The 18,044-nt window shown below is 36.2% G+C and overlaps 2 protein-coding genes and 1 pseudogene across 2 annotated transcripts; 1 reads left to right on the forward strand and 2 right to left on the reverse strand.

Moving 5' to 3' along the window:
* Positions 1 to 161: 161 nt before the first annotated feature.
* Positions 162 to 17,496, reverse strand: LOC132037324 (agamous-like MADS-box protein MADS1). The gene is made up of 9 exons (XM_059427822.1): positions 17,237 to 17,496; positions 16,774 to 17,034; positions 5,017 to 5,098; positions 3,789 to 3,850; positions 3,519 to 3,618; positions 3,396 to 3,437; positions 2,917 to 2,958; positions 2,597 to 2,784; positions 162 to 441 (listed from the first exon to the last, which is right to left on the reverse strand). The coding sequence occupies exons 2-9, from the start codon at positions 17,010 to 17,012 to the stop codon at positions 438 to 440; spliced, it is 759 nt and encodes a 252-aa protein (XP_059283805.1). The 5' UTR covers positions 17,013 to 17,034; positions 17,237 to 17,496; the 3' UTR covers positions 162 to 437.
* Positions 6,537 to 9,299, forward strand: LOC132036909 (uncharacterized). The gene is made up of 2 exons (XM_059427326.1): positions 6,537 to 7,694; positions 7,728 to 9,299. Exons 1-2 carry the CDS (start codon positions 7,437 to 7,439, stop codon positions 8,298 to 8,300), a joined length of 831 nt encoding a protein of 276 aa, XP_059283309.1. The 5' UTR covers positions 6,537 to 7,436; the 3' UTR covers positions 8,301 to 9,299.
* Positions 16,527 to 16,619, reverse strand: LOC132038720 (U6 spliceosomal RNA; annotated as a pseudogene).
* Positions 17,497 to 18,044: the final 548 nt, after the last annotated feature.

An 18,044-nucleotide genomic window follows, 5' to 3' on the forward strand; every position in this document is an offset into this window, starting at 1 on the left:
AAATTATATAATTGAACATGAAATTCATTTAGTTCATACAACCTGACAACCTTCTTAATATAATTTGACAAGTTACATCATTCTGAAAGATTATATAAAGATCTTTGACATCCTTCTTAATACTACTTCCCTCTACGATAAAGATGAAGAGATTAATAAAGTAGCTGGATTTAAAGATTATCGTAGTTCAATAGCATTATTATATAGAAGCCTGTAAGAGTATAGAAGGCAACATAATATGGAACATGATTTCATCACTTAACAGATGACTGAATAATGCTTGAAAAAAAAGCAGTTAATATCGCAGCGGTAATAAATTCTGATCATGATTTACAACACTATATATAGGTTAAAACTGGAGTACACATTTCTAGAGATGGAGGAAGACCCATGACGCAAATTCAGAAAACCTGATATAGTAGAGCCCTCCAAGATTATCAGCTGCAGAGATAACACCAGCCAGGACAAAAAGAGGAGAAATAATCAGTTAGAGATTATTGAAATAAGTGCTCAACTTCAACATTGTTTCAAGAACAGGAAGCATAATTTTGGTGACTCTCACATATTCGAAGCCTAGTAAATAACTAACTGCTTTAGGCTGTATTTTTTATTTTTTTTAATTTTTTTTAATAAGCCATAACCATGGTTGTGATTCCAATGGTGTGGGGGCTTAGGCTTGACCCCTATCATGTCTATTAATCCAAAAAATCATACATACTAGAGGGGGTTATGGATGCATAGATGGCTAGAGGTTTGGTCCATGTTCCACTGCATTAGGCTGTATATCATCCTGTATAGTATGTTTATTTTTGTAATGCAGTTATGCATCTAGAAGCAAAGATGTTTAATCCACCTCCTTGTAAGTGACCCGTTCTAGTTTTCTGGAGATTAATGCAAACACCCAGGAGCTACTAGGAAACTGATTCAACATTGTTTCAATTGAGCTAAGAGTGTGTGTGTGTGTGTGTGTGTGTATATATTGTTGGCTAGAAAAACGTGAGAGATACAGGCTTCTCAAATTTTGCGAACACCAGAAAACTTCCCACCTTAGTCTAGAATATTAAGTTTATGGTTTCTAGATCACAACTTTTTTTTAAATCTATAGTTGTGAAATAGGCTTTTCCTGCTAACAATTATGTGAAACTGAATACTGATGGCTGCTCTAAAGGAAATCCTGGCATCAGTGGAGGTGGTGGTATCATTAGAGACAGTAGAGGTGCAATGATAGCTGCTTTTGGAGTGAATTTTGGCATCTCGACTAACAACTTAGCTGATGCACAGGCTATGGAAATAGGAATAGAGTGGTGTGTGAAGAAGGGATTTATGAAGTTAGAAATGGAAGGTGATTCAAAGCTGCTTGTAGACTAGATATTGAATCATAGTGATCCTCCATGGACCATAATGGATACTATCGTGAATATTAGATCTCTTCTGGAAAGTGTGGATAGTTGGAAGATGGAGCACTGTTACAGGGAAGGTAATAGAGCAGCAGACACCTTGTCCAACTGGGGATTGGAATGCAAAGAAACAACGTGGATTACTAATTTCCAACAGCTGCCCAAGACAGTTAAAGGGGAGATCAACATGGATAGAATGCAAATGCCTACTTTTAGGATTTGTCCAGTCGAGAATTCAAAGGATTACCAAAACAAGATGTATAGGATATATACGTTTGACGTACCTTAACTCATATTTTTGTATAGAAGAAGAGTAGTCACTCTTCCATGATACCAATTTTTTTGTAAGCTTAAAGGAAATCCTATCAAGCATAGTATGGGGACTGTCCATACAAAGATAGGTACAGGGAGATGCTCTCCTCTGTGGTGTATTTTGGAGAATATGAATAAAAGAGAGCCCTCGAGGAGAGGGTGGATTGAAAATAATAAAAAATAAAAAAAAAAAAAAAAAGATCACAACTTTTTTTTACTGGATTCCAGGTAGATTATTTGTAGATATTACATAAATTTCTTACTACAAATATAAGGTTTGAACCGAATCCGTAACTTCTAGCTATAGGTATTTCTTAGAATTTCTTAGATTAGACAAAGTATCTTGTCTTCATTAAGATTTTGAAAAACTCTGCACCGCATATATAGGTGAGGATACATAGTATAAAAGTTTTGATCATTGACATCAAAACAGTAAGACAATGGATAGAATAACCGAAAACTTTCATAAGAACTCTTTTGGAAGCCATTACGCAATCCGACTTCCTAGCTAGAGAACTGAAGGGGAGGTCCTGAAATTTTAGGTCCGCTTTATAATTTTTTTTTAAAAATAACCTTTGTTGCTTGTCGGGCATAAGTTGTGGACATAAATTAGTTTTGCCTATTAGGCAGGTGTTTGGGACATTTCAGTACAATGAACCTGCTCAGATGACCATGAGTTTTGCTCATAGACGAAGTTGCATGTATTGCTCAGTTGTTTACAAGTCAATACAACTGAAACTCCTCTCCAATAGGCAATATATTGCACTATCTGCATTGTCTATAACTTCTTAAAATGTCCTGAACTCTTGTCTTATGAACAAAACTAACTTATGTCTGATAAATTGCAACAGTATAATAAGTAGATGAGAACAGGAAGAGAGGCTTACACAAGCTGGAGAGGAGTTTGGTCGTCGTTGGGGCGAGAGTAATGGGGATTAGGTTCCAGCAAATTTACAGGCAGGAAGTTGCGAGCATCTTCATAATTTGGCTGAGGTGCCTGATGCTGATGATGGTATTGATCAGATCCTCCAGGCATCAAGTTCATTTGCTGTTGTGCTCTCTCTACCTCTGCTATCTGCATCATCATCCCGGGATTAATTTTGAAGTGAAACAATATTTGACTCTTAACTAATTAATGCTAGTATCATACAAATAGGGAGATATCTTAAGGACAACATATTCAAAAGCAGAAAGAAAAGAATAGGACCTTTGCTCGTAGATACATGTTGGCGTTCTGCAGCTCAATCTCCTGCAACAATAGAGGTGGCAAATTTAGTCCAACTCAGGTCAAAAACAACAACAATATACCCAGTGTCATCCCATAAGTGGGGTCTGGAGAGAGTGAGTATGCAGCCTTAACCCTACCTATGAAGGTAGAGAAGTTGTTTCTGATAGACCCTCAGCTCAAGCATATCAAAATCAAGTATAGAAAAGAAATAAGCAGTGAAGAAGCCATGCTAAAAATAAAGGAGAATACAACAGTAGCAACAACAGATAATACGGTAATCAAAGCAAGGGAAACAAGAAGAAGAATGGCATTCTTTGAAGATGAGAAAAAGAAGAATTAAGGTATTTAATCTCTCCAAATAATCACTACCCTCCTTGTCATTAATTTACGGTGATTACCCAAAAAAGAAAGAAGAGTGAATTACTGTAGTACGTAAAGCACATGAAACAGTGGTTTACCCTCTTTTGCATGAGCTCTATTTCTGAGAAGAGCAATTCATTCTGGAAAATCATAAACATATGTCAGTTTTTGCCTCGCAATAATAGGGAAACAATGAAATCGTCCAACAAAATCAAATTTACCTTTTTGCAACGAACTCTACCAATGGCCTTTTCAAGTTTCCCTTCCAGATTCTTGAGGTCCCTCGGGCTTAAACTGCTCAGAGCCTCTCCAACTATTTGCCTACACAAAAAAGCATCATAATTACTCTCATGATTAAATACAACTTTTATAGAAAATCACTAATTTTCAATGGATGTTCTGTTAAATACCAACAAAAATTTCAATCGGAAATTAGCAATTTTCTGACAGTGTGTAATGCTTCGTATCAGAGAAGAACTCTTTGGACTGACCTGTTATAAGTCTGTATATCTCGGATTTGCCGTCGCAATTTGGATGCTTCTTGCTGGTAGTACTGAGGAATAAAATTGCTTCAGTTTAATCAGTTATAGAGTATTATGTTATTCACTTGAAAAGGAAGATCAAAGGCAGATGCATGTCAAAAACTTTCTTTTTGATATATCATTCCATTTTTATTTTCCTTTGATGAAAGAAAAGATTTGGATATAATCGATATCAATAAGTTGGGATTAAGTATTAGTCATGTTAGTTTTACCTTATGCTAGGAGTTTTTAATTTTATCAGAAATTTATATGTCAATAGAAAATATGAAGATGAGAAACTAAATTTCTATAATATTGGACTAAGATAGGTTTTAATAATAGAGGGACATGAACAAGCCAAAGTTGTCATGGCTTCCAACTTGTTAGCTCAATATTCATTGTGCAATTGGTACCAAAACAAAATGTAAGTGTAACGGTCCAAAAAATGGTTAAAGTATCTTGTGTTTCAGTCTGACCCCTCTAGGCCACCTTAAGGGTTTTTGACCTCACGGTTTGGTCCCCCCCTAGGGTCTAAATCAGGAGCCTCAACAGTTGAGAGTTCAGTGAATTTCCCTTCGAGTTCAAGAACTAGCTATCCGTAGGCTGTTACACTCACCTCCACTCCCCCCCCCCCCCCAACCCCCACCGCGCCCCCATAGGGACACAACGTGTTCGTTGAGGTTTGCCCCATCATAGTATTGGGTAGGTACCGACTCTAATATCATATGTAACAACTCAGGCCCAACTATCAAGGTATTGTTCATTTTGACTCAACCCCACCACTCGGTCTAGTTTCCGGCCTTGGCCTCTAACCCCATTAAAAAGCAAAGCCAACACCTTTTGCATGTCAAGTAGCCGGTTCTACTGCTCGAGTCTTGAGCCTTACATTCGACAAAACTATGAGGTCTAAGGGGACAAAACCATGAAGTCGAAAAGCCTTGAAGTGGTCTAGACTCTGGAGGATATCAAGCCAAAACGGACAGTATATTGATAGTTAGGCCTAGGCCGTTATAGTACCCTTTTTCTCTCCATAGTGGTAAGTGCAAGACATTTTTATCTACACTAGTACAAAGACGCTCTACAACATGAAAGAGCTAAAAATTGGAAACACTATGCTAATACATCAAAACATACTGGTTTATACTGTTCTTTATGGCTCAGTAGAATAAGGAGGAAGAGGAGGATAAACATAGTGTACCTGAGTGTTAGCTTCAGAAACAGATCCTGTACTTGTGGAATCAGCATAGTGTTTCTTGTACCTATCAATAGTTGCCCTAACACTGCACATACACACAATTAGAATTGACAGGCAAAGAATTTTAAGAATAGTCTAATCTGAATCGAATTATCTCTTCTCCTCAAAATAACTAAAGCCCGAATTTTTTTTAAAGAATGCATTCTACCCAAATTGGGCAGATCAATAGTAGTAGAATTCTCAACTATTAATTGTTAAATGTTTTACTGGTCAAAACTAGGGTAAAGACTCAAATTTGTCCCTAAACTATTGGAGATTTTCTTAGATTGTCTTCAGGTATACTTTTGGTCTATTACGTAGCAATGGCCTCGTATTTTCCTTTGCCATTAACGTACCTCCAGTAGGAAATGAATGGACTTCGCATGTCTAAAAGTTTTGAGGGAAAAAAAAAACAAAAAGATATCTAAATTTACCTCAAATTTTGACTAAAATTACTTTCAGATCAGAGATTCATTAGAAAGCAAGGGTCAAAACAAGACTTTATGTTGGTGTAAAGTGCATTTTAATATTAAAATTGCATTATTCTATGTTAGCGGTTATAAAGGCCAGATAGTGGTTATAATATTTTGGTTTAACAGTTGGTCGTAGAGAGAGAGAGAGAATCTTCACAATAACACAGAAAGAATGAGTAAGAGGAACTGAAATCCAAAAGATAGAGGAATTGATGATGATCATACAGACAAGAGCTAGACCTCAATATATCTCCTAAAGAAGCAAATATTTGCCGGCTACATATGCGCAAATGATTCAAGTTATATACGCCAACAGAGTGATAGTGCAATGAATTTTTACACCATTTATCTAATTTAATTTATTATAATAGGTTACTTATCATTTATTCTAAGATATCAATTTGGACATAACCAACTTACAAACTATTTTTGGAGAGGTAAGGCACTATGTCCCCCTTCTCTGTGTATTTACCTATTGGATGCTGATATATACAGGTTAGGGTTTCAGGCCTTAACCCCTACACCACCAAAGTGGAAATGTTATTTTTCTAAAAAAATATCAATGCTATTGAATAAGGTTACCACCAATTACCATTTAAATAACCTAATTGTGTAAATATATTCTTTTTCACATTATCAATTCATATTCATGAATAATATACATCACTAGGACATTAAATCCTAGAAATAAAAAAAATCATATAACTTAAACTATAGAAAAATTATTCCTTGATAATTGAGTCAACATTAATGATCCTAGCTTCCACAACAAGAGATGCCTCGTAAGATTGAACAAAATGTCTTATCATTCCTTTAGATTTGGATACCCAGAACATAAGCGCATAATTACAGGCCTTCTCAATCACCAAAATATCTTGATATTAAGATATTCTTCCCACAAATTATTAGAGGCCTTCTACAACTAGACAAATTACAAGCACCTCTCTTAGATTTAGATTTCCAATATACATTAAAAAAACTAAAGGATATTCTTCAAACATTAAAAAATGTGCTTTGACTTGGGAAATGTGCCCCTTGTTTTCTCTTTCTAAAATCTTTTTTCCGGTGAGCCTTCTCTCCCCTCATGGGAGGGAAGATACATTTCGTTTCAGGGGACAAATCCTTTGAGATCTACGAAGATTGTGGGGACCAAGACAGATGGTTTGTTTGGGTGGAGCGAGGCAGAAGGTTTACCAGCCAGATCAAACTAGACGAGGAGAATCTTATATGGGTTTGCTTATAGTTATACCAAGCTTCATACGGACAAGGGAATCTCTATAGAAGATGGGGAAGGAAAATACAAGCATACATTTATAGGGTATATCAGAATTACAACATTTATGGAAGATTCGTAAAAGTCGAAACAATAGCAGGGGAGAGGAGAAAAGCGATTATTATTCCAGAAATTGTGTACAATGGGGATGGGGAGACATAGCAGGGAAGATCCTTCAATATTTGGGTGAAGCAACAAATCACAAATACAAAGTAATCATTGATATTAAAAAGAGATCCTTCCTAAAAGCAGCAGAAATCTCTCAATGGCCAACTCAGAGAAGGGCAGGCGACCTTGAAGACCAGGATGAAAGCTCCAATTTCCTCTCCAAATGCTTGATCGGAAGTTTCAATAACCCATTCCACTACAGCCCAAAAGCAGAATTCATCCAGCCTTGGTTTCTTAAGAGATGGCAGGTCACAGCAGGTCTGAGAGTCACACCGGTATCACACAACAAATTTTTGTTTGAACTGCCTTCAAGACAAGAAGCAGCCAGGATCAAAGCTGGAGATTGGTTCTGGAACGGTCGTCATCTAAATCTTGAGTGGTGGTCAATAGAATCTGAGTATTATCCAGCAAAATCAGAGATTGGGCATAAATGGGTCAAGGATTTTGGGGTACCGCTAAATGGTTGGAACATGAAATCTTTCCGATGTATCGGAGAGAAGTGCGGAGGGTTCATAGGTGCAGATGCAGACACGAAGGCAAGATTCCATCTTTTCTGGGCGTGCATCTGTGTTAAAATCACTATGGAAGAAATCCCAAAAGAACTAGACTTATATGTTGGTGGTTTGAGATATCTGGTGGTGATTGTGGAAGACCAGATTACTCGAATCATCCCTGACAGACGGAGAGAGGTGGATAAGATGGAGGCTGCTACTCCAAACCCTAGAAAGGTATCGCATGTTTATCCTTTGGACAATAAGAAGAAGCTCAGTTATCCGAGCAACTTTAATTCAAAATCCCTGGGTTTGACAGAGAAAAATAAAGGTCACGTGCCACAGTATAAGGGGAAGGAAAAAGTATGGGCAAATGGGGCCAGCAACATTCTGGGCCAAAATTACACTCATTATTTCCAAGGCCCAAAGAATAAGAAGCAAAAGAAGAGAAATAATTATAAAAAGATCTGGAAGGCTGTTGGGCCTGGTTTTGATCCTTATCAGAATAGAAGCAGCCCATATTCTCACATTAATTATTTCGACCCTCTTTCTGTCGAAATAGAAGCTGCAGAAACTAGAACAAGGGAGCAGTCGCCTATGGTTTTTGCATGCGATTCAGAATCAGAAGCAGATGATGAAGCAGAGACACCAAGACCTTTAATTCCAAGAGCCCTTGCTTTGAATGAGTTCAAATCAGTAAGTTGCTCGGAACTTGATCTCTCCTCTTGCGATGCTCTCTTTCTTCCATGGCACGATGAGAACCATATTGGATCGACGCACATAAGCACTCCGAATGTAATCAATACGTCGAGGTGGGCCAAGACTGTCATGTTTAAAGCGTGAAAGGCTTTTGGGATTCATGCGGCAGGGTTTGAGCACGAAATTCTTAGAATGGTCTTAAAGATGGAACAAAAAAGACAAGAACAGATTGAAAAGCAATAACAATCACCACCCTCGGCACTGAGAAAGGGGAAGAAGAAGCAAACATTGGAATTGGGAAGGCTTAAATGGGAGATGAACTCTGATGGGAAGATAACAGGTGATAGGGGCAGGTACTACAAAGCTTCCTCTACATGAAAATAAAAATTCTGAGTTGGAATGTGCGGGGTCTCAATGAGGCAGAGAAAAGAACAACAATCAAGTCACTTATCAGCAAATGGAGGGCAGACATAGTTTGTTTGTAGGAAACTAAAGTTGAGGAATGGTCATCAAGCTGGATTAATCAATTACGAGTTAACAGATGGATAGAATGGGCTGATTTAAAATCAAATGAAAGAAGTGGGGGCATCTTAATCCTTTGGGATAAGAGACAGTGGACAGTCAGAGATATTCATAGGGGCAGCTACACCATTTCTTGTCTGATGGAGAGTACACAAGAGGATTTCAGATGGGGCTTTACAGGTGTTTATGGGCCTCACAACAATCCAGAAAGAGAACTACTATGGCATGAATTGGCAGCAGTAAGGGGCTTATGGAATGAACAATGGGTAGTTGGAGGAGATTTTAATGTGTGCAGATATGAAAGTGAAAAATACAACTGCCATGGAAGATCCAGTGCAATGATCAACTTTAACGAATTCATTCTTGATCTACCTTTACAAGGAGCAAATTTCACATGGTTCGGGGGGGGAGAATTCTTTGCAAGCATCTAGAATAGATAGGTTTCTAATCTCTCCGGAGTGGAATGATACTTTCAACGCTATAAAACAGCTAGCTATGCCAAGAGTTCTCTCAGATCACAGACCTCTGCTTCTGGAAAGTGGTGATTGGGATACTAATTGCTCTTACTTCAAGTTTGAAAATATGTGGCTATAAACAGAAGGTTTCTCTGAAATGATGAAGAAGAGGTAAGAGCAGCCATCAACTCTTGTGCTCCATACGAGAGCCCAGGGCCTGATGGATACACAATGGCCTTTTATCAGAGTGCTTAGGATTTTATCAAGGATGATATTATGGGAGCTCTCAACCATTTTCATCAGCATTGCCGCATGGTCAAATCCAATAATGCTTCGTTTATAGCTCTTATCCCAAAAAGAAAGGGAGCCTTACACCTTAGGGACTTCAGACCTATAGGTCTCATAGGGAGTGTTTATAAGATCTTGGCCAAAGTTTTAGAAAAGATTTGGAGGCTTGAAGAAGAGAGTGATGCGGGAGTTCGGTGTCGGGGGAGCAAAATGCCTTCCTTAAGAACGGACAAATCACCGATGCCTCTTTGATTGCAAATGAAATGCTAGATGGCAGATTGAAAGGTGAACACTCGGGATTTTATGCAAACTAGATGTGGAGAAAGCCTTTGACAAAGTGGCCGGTCCTATACGTTAGACATCTTATGCAAATGTGTCCGATACGTTAGACATCTTTGAAGCAAATGGGTTTTGGAGATAGATGGATTAAATGGATCAAATACAGTCTTTCAACTGTAAAATACTCCATTCTGGTGAACATGGGGCCAGTGGATTTTTTCTCTCCTAAAAAATGAATAAGACAAGGGGATCCTCTTTCTCCTTTCTTATTCGTTCTAGCAATGGAGGGTTTGAGCAACATGCTGGACAAAGCCAAAGAAAATCACTGGATTGAAGGCTTCAAGATGGAAAGCAGGCCAAACAATTCTATCTCAATTTCCCACCTTTTATATGTTGATGATACCCCGATCTTTTGTGGGGCAGAGACACTTCAAGTTCTTTATCTTAATCTTACTCTCATGCTATTTGAAGCTAGTTCTGGACTTCACATTAACATGATGAAGAGCAAGATTTATCCTATCAATGAAGTTCCAAACTTGAATATCTTGGCAGGGATCCTGGGGTGTGACATAGGCTCCTTCCCTTCGACTTATCTGGGCCTTCCTTTGGGCGCAAATTACAAAGCAAGCGAGGTTTGGAATGGAGTGGTGGAGAAGGTGGAGAAAAGGCGTAAATGGCGGAATATGCAATATCTATCTATGGGAGGAAGGTGACTTTAATCAATAGTGTATTGGACGGATACCTACTTACATGATGTCCTCATTCCAATGACTTATGAGGTAAAGGAGCAATGTGGATGGCCTAAGAAGGGCATTTCTATGAGAAGGAAACGATTGAAGATCATAAATTCCATCTTGTCAAATGGGATAAGGTCATAATGCCAAAGGAACAAGGAGGTCTGGGAGTCAGAGATCTCAGCAAGCATAACAAAAGCCTTTTTTTTGAAATGGATGTAGAGATATGGCCAAAGAGGCACACTCTTATGGAAGGAAGTGGTGAATGCAAAACATGGCAGGCTAGATGATTGGCGCACCAAAAAGAATATAGCCCCTCATGGTGTTGGCCCTTGGAAGCATATCAACAATCTTCAGTATGACTTCTTCAGGGAAGTATCCTTAAAGTTTGGAAATAGTTCTAAAGTCAAGTTCTGGAAAGACAATTGGGTGGCCAATCAACCCCTCAGAAACTCTCACCACAGGATATTCCTTTTAGCTGTAGAACCTAACTCATCTGTTGCTGACAATAGAGATGGCAACATTTGGGATATTCACCTTAGAAGAAACTTGCAAGGCCGGGAGTTGGAGGAACTAAGCGATCTTTATAGGTTCTTGGCAAACTACTCAATGAATCCTCAACTTCCGGACGGCTTAAGGTGGGGGAATTCGAGAGAAAGGCATCTTCATAGTAAAGCAAGCTACAACCGGTTGAATGCGGAGAGAGGAGTGACAACTTCATGGCCCCGGAAGCTAGTTTGGAAGACAAAGCTCCCCAAAGTTAAATGTTTCACGGATAGCTCTTTACAATGCTATCTTAACCCGGAGGACAATCTCATGAAGAGAGACATTACGGTGGTGAGCGGGTGTTTTATGTGTCTGTGACCTAGAGACAAGTAAACCATTTATTCCGCATTGCCCCGTGGCACCGATCTTTGGATTATGTTTTTGGCTATTTACGGGAATTAGTTGGACAACCCCCTTCGTCAAAGCAAGCGGTTGAAAGTTGGAGTTTGTGGAAAGTGGACAAGTCCATCAAGAAGATCGGCGAGATGATTCCGGCATGTATTTTTTGGTGTATATGGATAGAAAGGAACAAACGATGTTTTGATGGGATCTCGCCCCTACTCGCTTTCTTAGGCCCAAGTGTTCGATGAATCTTTTTAGTTGGAGCAATCTTTTCCCTGTAAATGATGTCATTCCCCTTTTAGATTTTATCACCACTCTCGGTGGCTTAACGACCTTGAGTTTTCGCTTTACGGTTCTTAACTCCCAGTTCATACTAGTTTTTTTTTTTTTTTTTTTTTTGCAGTATTTGGAGTTATAACCATATGATTTGTAATCATTCACTCATCTTCTTAATGCTTTTTTAATGCAACAACTTACTTCAACAAAAAAATTAGATTTCTGATGAAGTGATATTTTCTTTGTATGATAAGTTAGGAAATGTCTATATTAATTAGAATGTGAATGTTCATTCAGCATGGAGGCAAGGCATCTTTAATTACAAAAGAAGTATATATGAATCTTTATTCTTGTGACAAAATGATAAACTCCACTAATTATTTTCTATATGTGGCTAAGAAGCAATATACGGCTTATCAACATTTTGAAGTATAAATCTCTCAAATTTGTTAATTGCCTCAAGGTGATTTTGACGTGGTTAAAAAGTGGAGGAGAATTTTAACGAAAGGTCGCAATTTTGAGCTTTGAAAATGGAGTTGTCTTTTATAAAGCGCACTTCACATCAAAGCGGATACCACACACTGAGTGGGAAATCAAATAAATTGGAGGAGAAAGGAAAGATCTTACACTTATCATTGAGCAAGACTAACTAGTTTCTCATACATAACAAATACAAAGAGGTACTTATTTGTTCTTCAAAAGAAAGAACTATAAGAATGACTTCACATATTTAAAAATTTAGAGACAAAAGATACTTTTAATATGTTATACACACATTTAGTTTATTTTTTTTAAATCAATTTTTTTGTACTTTAAATTTTATGCTCAGCCAAAATTGAGCATATTGAATGAAACATAGAATAATTACTTCCTCAATTTCAAAATAAATAGTACTTGTTTTTAGCTTGGGCACACCCCTTAAAAACATCACTACACACTCCTAGAAAGTAAAAAGTGTTTTTTTACTCACCTCTAATCAAATGTCTTGAACAAGAAGTAGATCTTTAATGGTTTCTTGGTCATGTGAAGCTACATTTATTTAAATAAGAGTAAAATTGAAAGAAAAAAATTACTCCCTCTCCCCAATTTATGTGATATACTGACGAGTCACGGAGTTAAAAAATAAAGGAATACTTTCTTCTTTTCCTTTATTTCTTAAACTCCATGATTAGTCAGTATATCACATGTATTGGGCCGGAGGGAGTAATGCTTTCTTGATTTTGTGAAACACCATTTATTTTGAGACAAAATGAAAAAATAAAAACACAACTTATTTTGAAATGCAGTATGCCTCGAAATTAATAGGTCAAAACGTCTGTAAGGCAAATGAAATGTTCAAAGAAAATTGACGGAGGGGTTTTGAAAATTGTGAGCCCTCATTTTTGTTTCCGAGTATTATCCGTTGGTTTAAGGTTAGCTTCTAAGGTGAAGTTCTGCACTTTACAGTAAGCCTGTAACCTTAATTTCGTCGAGGCGGTGATTGGATGTTTCCTGCCACATTGGCACAAGATCCCACAACATGACTGGTTCGAATATCTCTATCTTTCTTCGTTTTACCCATAGTATAATACCCTCGACTTAACCCTTTTATCCACCTCGAGATCTCTCCACCAACATCTATCCCAATTTTTTTTTATCTTTCTTAGCTTTTGTTCTTGCAGACTCTTCCATTATTTTATACTCCCCTTGTGTTATTATGCGTGTGGGTAAGGCTATTAGTCAAAGGGATTACAGAATTTGAAGTTTATGTGTTCTGATTTTAAGTAGGGATGGAGCTACATGCATGTTTACGGGTTCAACAAACTATGTACTGATGTTTAAAAATCCATTTAGTATGTATAAAACTTTATCTAGAACTCAATAAATTATCTTTTTTGAAATTCAAAATTCATAAGCTCAAAATTCTAAATCCGTTTTTGAATTTCTAGGAAGAGCAATAAGAGGTCGAATAGATTATTTATACATATTAAGTAGATTTCTTAACACAAATATAAAGTCTAGGTTAAAGCTATAGAGTTCCTGTAACTTTAATTCGCTTTTGCCGAGCTATAGTTTTGCGTACGGGTTCGCTAGAACCCAATTACTTTGGCCAGACTCTATATTTGTGTTTAAAAATTCACTTAATATATATAAATAATTTATTCAAAATCTAATAAGCTGCTTTATGAAATAATTCATAAACTCAAAATTTCAATTCCGCCTCAGCTGACATGCTATATGTGAACTTGTTCATTTGTGTTAAGTGTTTAATTACAGCAGTCAGTTCAAAGAGCAGCAGCCATTCCTATGGTTGCACGCTCTTCAAGAAAGACACAACAGAGGAATAGTTGCAGTGACTCTTTCTCTTTTCTGTACCCTCTCTACTCAAATTCACCAACAAAAGGTGAAAAAAAAGATAGCAAAATCTGATGAAACTAGCCAGTAAGTCACCCTCTTTAGTTTGACTAGATCTTCATAAAAGTAATTGTAAAATTTTCTACTGGGTTAGCTTATAAGCGTCACTCAAGTCGAATTAAAGTTGAAGCTAGAACTCAAGGGAGATCTAAGAAGAAGGAACCGCGGGTGGAGCTAGGGTTTTATATAGTTATAGTACCTAATACATATAGAATTTCCTTATCTCCATTTATGTGATACTATAGTAGATTATTAGCACGTTTCGGGAAAAATGACGTATTTCTATAATGGAAACAATGTAACTCATTTTTTAAGACTGAAAAAAAAAATTAATGAAAAGATGACGTATTTCTATAATGGAAACAATTTAACTCTAAACTTTTGATTTTATCCTTAATGAAAAGATTTTGTAATCACATAAATGTGATGATATGTTTAGGAACCATAAGTTTCAAAAGTCTTAGAACTAACACGAATATTGTGACTCGTTTGAGATCACAAGTTTTTAAATCTTTTATCGTTTCCTAAATTTCGTGCCACATTTAACTACAGGCACATAAATTAAAACGGAGGTACTAAAACTTTTACCTAATTTTGAGATAAGATGATCTTTTTAAAGAAGCGAGTATGATCAAAGAAAACCAAATGAGAAAAGGAATATATGACCAAATCTTGTTGTTTAGCTAAAAACTGAAAATTCGTATCTGACGTGACCAAATATTCGTGTCTAACTCCATATGATATGATGTCTATGGTCAAATCATACCAAACCCTAACCCCATATTTCAACGTCCAATTTCAAGAAATTACCTTAGGGTAATTTTGACATAATAAATGGGTAGAACGAAACAAAATTAAACCCATTTGCTAAGATCTCTCATAGTATCAAGTTTTGACTATCCTGAAATTGAAAGCGTGACTTCTGTATAAGGCCCTTTCAAGATTGTGGAAACCCTAGAAATAGAAGGATAGTTATTATTATGGCCCATATAAAGGTGGATCCGTAGAGGCAGGCCTATGATTCAAATTTTATGGTTCGAGTTCGGAATTCTAACACAACTCATTTGAATTACTCAAAGGTGAAGCCACAGTGGTGGTTAATTACAGATTCAGTAGAACCCATTAACTTTGGCTCAAACCTTTTATTGTGTTAAAAAAATTATTTAATATTTACAAATAATCTATTCAGAACCCACAAAGCAAATTAATTTAATTTTGGCTCTGCCTCTGGATTTACTAGGTTTGAAATTAATTGTTGGTACTTCTTTAGTAATTCTAACACATATATAAGGTTCCAGCCAACATTACTAGATTAGGATGAACTCATGCCTCACACTCTGCATCAATTACCGTTGGCTTGTAGGTTTGGCAGAATCCAATAACTTTGACCCAAATTTTGTATGTGTTCAAAAACTCACTTATTATAGGGATCTAGTAGCTCGGTTGGTTGACTACCTGAACTTTCACTTTTTTTTGTGAGGGTTTGAATCCTCACATTGTAATCCCCTTGCCCATTTCCCCTTCCCTTATTTCTTATGTAATAAATTTTTAAAAAAAATAAAAAACTCAGTTATTATATAAAAATAATTTATTCAAAACCCAATAAGTCATTTTTCTAGAATTTAGAACCTATAAATTTAAAATCCTAAAGGGAAATACTGGTAAAAAGAAAGGCAGACTGCTATTGCCTCGCTTGTAAAAAACAACCCTAATTTAGCTTTTGACTGGCTGAAAGAAGAGAACTTGATTAGTAGTACTTTTTTGGTGTAACTGAAACCCTTTTTTCTTTTTCTTTTTTTAAACTGAAACCCTAATCTGCAAGTTGATAGGCTATTGCTTCTGTGATCTCTGAAATGACATGTTATTAAGGAATCGTCAATTGGAGGAGTTGAAGGAAACAGATCAAAACATGACAGCTTACAGACAACAGAAAAAAAATGGGAAGAGAGAGAAAAATGCACTTGAAAAATTAAGTGAACCGAGCAAAGAATTTGAGTTTATAAGTTCTTTATTTATTTTTGTTTTTTTTTAAAAAACAGTTTATTTCATTTTGAATAAATTATTTATACATATTATGTGATTTTTAATACAATTACAAGATCTAAACCAAAGTCACTAAGTTCTATGGAATCTATCAGGAGAATTATAGATATAACCTGATTAAGTGGCAAATATGCCAGAAAATGGAATTAGAGAAGATTAGAAGCTAAGATTTTCTGTGAACTTTCTCATATCTCTGTTAACCACTTAACCCTACTTGTAATTTTATCTGTTTAAACAGATCTATCTACAAAATAAAAGAAGCAATTAGGAAGAAACAAAAAAAGAAAGGGCTGTGTTCTAAAGCTCAAATTAATAATTAGACAAGTGAATCTTTGTGATGGAAGAAACTCAATCGTTTAACTAAACACCATATATAGTCACCTTATGTCAAAAATATGCACACAAAAAATCTAGACTGACATCGGGCAATCGATCTTCAATCTTTGTATATCAATAATGAAGAACGACAAATATGCCCAGATTTTTTTAAAACAAAAATTGACCATTCCAGTGTCATCTTTGCAGAGAGGCCGTACTAATCTTCTCTGTATCGTTTCAATTATATCGGATGTCCCCATAGGGACAAAAAATGTGACCAGATTGAAACACACACACACAGAGCAAAAAAGATCTGCTTTCAAGCAAAGAAAAAAAATTGCACTTCTTTATTAGGTTTAATTGCAGATCTTGTTAAAAAAAAAAAATAGAAAATATAGCCATAAGTTAAAATAAACAAACCTGTTATTAGCATATTCATAGAGGCGACCACGGCTGGAAAATACAATAAGAGCAACTTCAGCATCACATAGCACAGAAAGCTCATAAGCTTTTTTCAGTAGCCCATTTCTACGTTTGCAGAACGTAACTTGTCGATTCGTTGTATTTTCGATCCTCTTAATTTCAATCTTTCCTCTACCTCCAGATTTCCTTAGCTGAGAAGATGACTCATCAAGTTCTTGATTATTAGGAAACATCATCTTCTTGTCGGTAATCTAAAAGCTGAAAAAAGCAAAACAAATATCGCGATCCTGTTAGCTAAATTATACCCTCAATCGGGGAAATTAAAACTATAGTCTAAGAAAAAAAAATTGTGTAGCATCCGAAAGTAGCAAAACAATTTCTAGTTACTTCTTGATACTATTTTTTATATATGATGTTTTGATCAGGAAATATAAGCAAGGATAAGGTAAAGAAAATCTACCTAGAATTTGTTTTTCTTCTTCAAATCTATTGCTATTTGGTATAGCTTTGAACAGGAGAGGTTGCAGAAAATGGAAGTGAGTTAACCAAGCAGAAGGGTAGTTATAGATAGGAAAAAATTGGACCGTCCAACTAAAACACTACTTTTTGCGTGTATGTCTATACACTAAACTACAAATTTTATTTTATTTTTTGCTGTAGTGTAGGTAAGTGGTATTGAAGGAAAGTACTAGCACTCAGCAAAAGAGGGTGTAAAACTTTAGGTGTATACTTTGATCAAACTACATTTAACTATGTCCGTTTTCTATAAGTATGGGAAAAAGGGACAATGAGAGTGTCTTTTGAAAAGTGACAATTAATGGAAATTGAATAAGTTTGTTGTAAGTGCAGTCAACCCTCAGTTTAAATAGAGTAGAGAAATACAAAATGAGTAAACCTTTTATGTAATTTCTTTTTCTTTCATAGTTGCAGCTGTAGCCTGTTCAAGATTTCTTTCCAGTGAATTCTGACCTCAGCAGTGTTTAGGAAAATTTACATTACTCCAATTCACACTCTCCTTCCTGATTTTTTACAAATAAATGGAAGTAAGTATAGGTGTTTGGCCATAGATTCACTTCCAAATATGTTTTTCCACTTTATTTGATATTCATGAAGTTGAGTTGAAGATGGAGTTGGGTTTGATTATATTTTTCCGTAATGGAGAGAAAGAGCACTTTAATTGAAATTTATGAAGAAGAGTTGGAAACAGGTTTGAAGCACATTTCCAAATTTGGAATCCAACTTGGGAAATTTTATAATCAAACACCAAT

The sequence above is a fragment of the Lycium ferocissimum genome, chromosome 11 (genome assembly GCF_029784015.1).
Source record: "Lycium ferocissimum isolate CSIRO_LF1 chromosome 11, AGI_CSIRO_Lferr_CH_V1, whole genome shotgun sequence".
Classification (NCBI taxonomy): Eukaryota; Viridiplantae; Streptophyta; class Magnoliopsida; order Solanales; family Solanaceae; genus Lycium; species Lycium ferocissimum.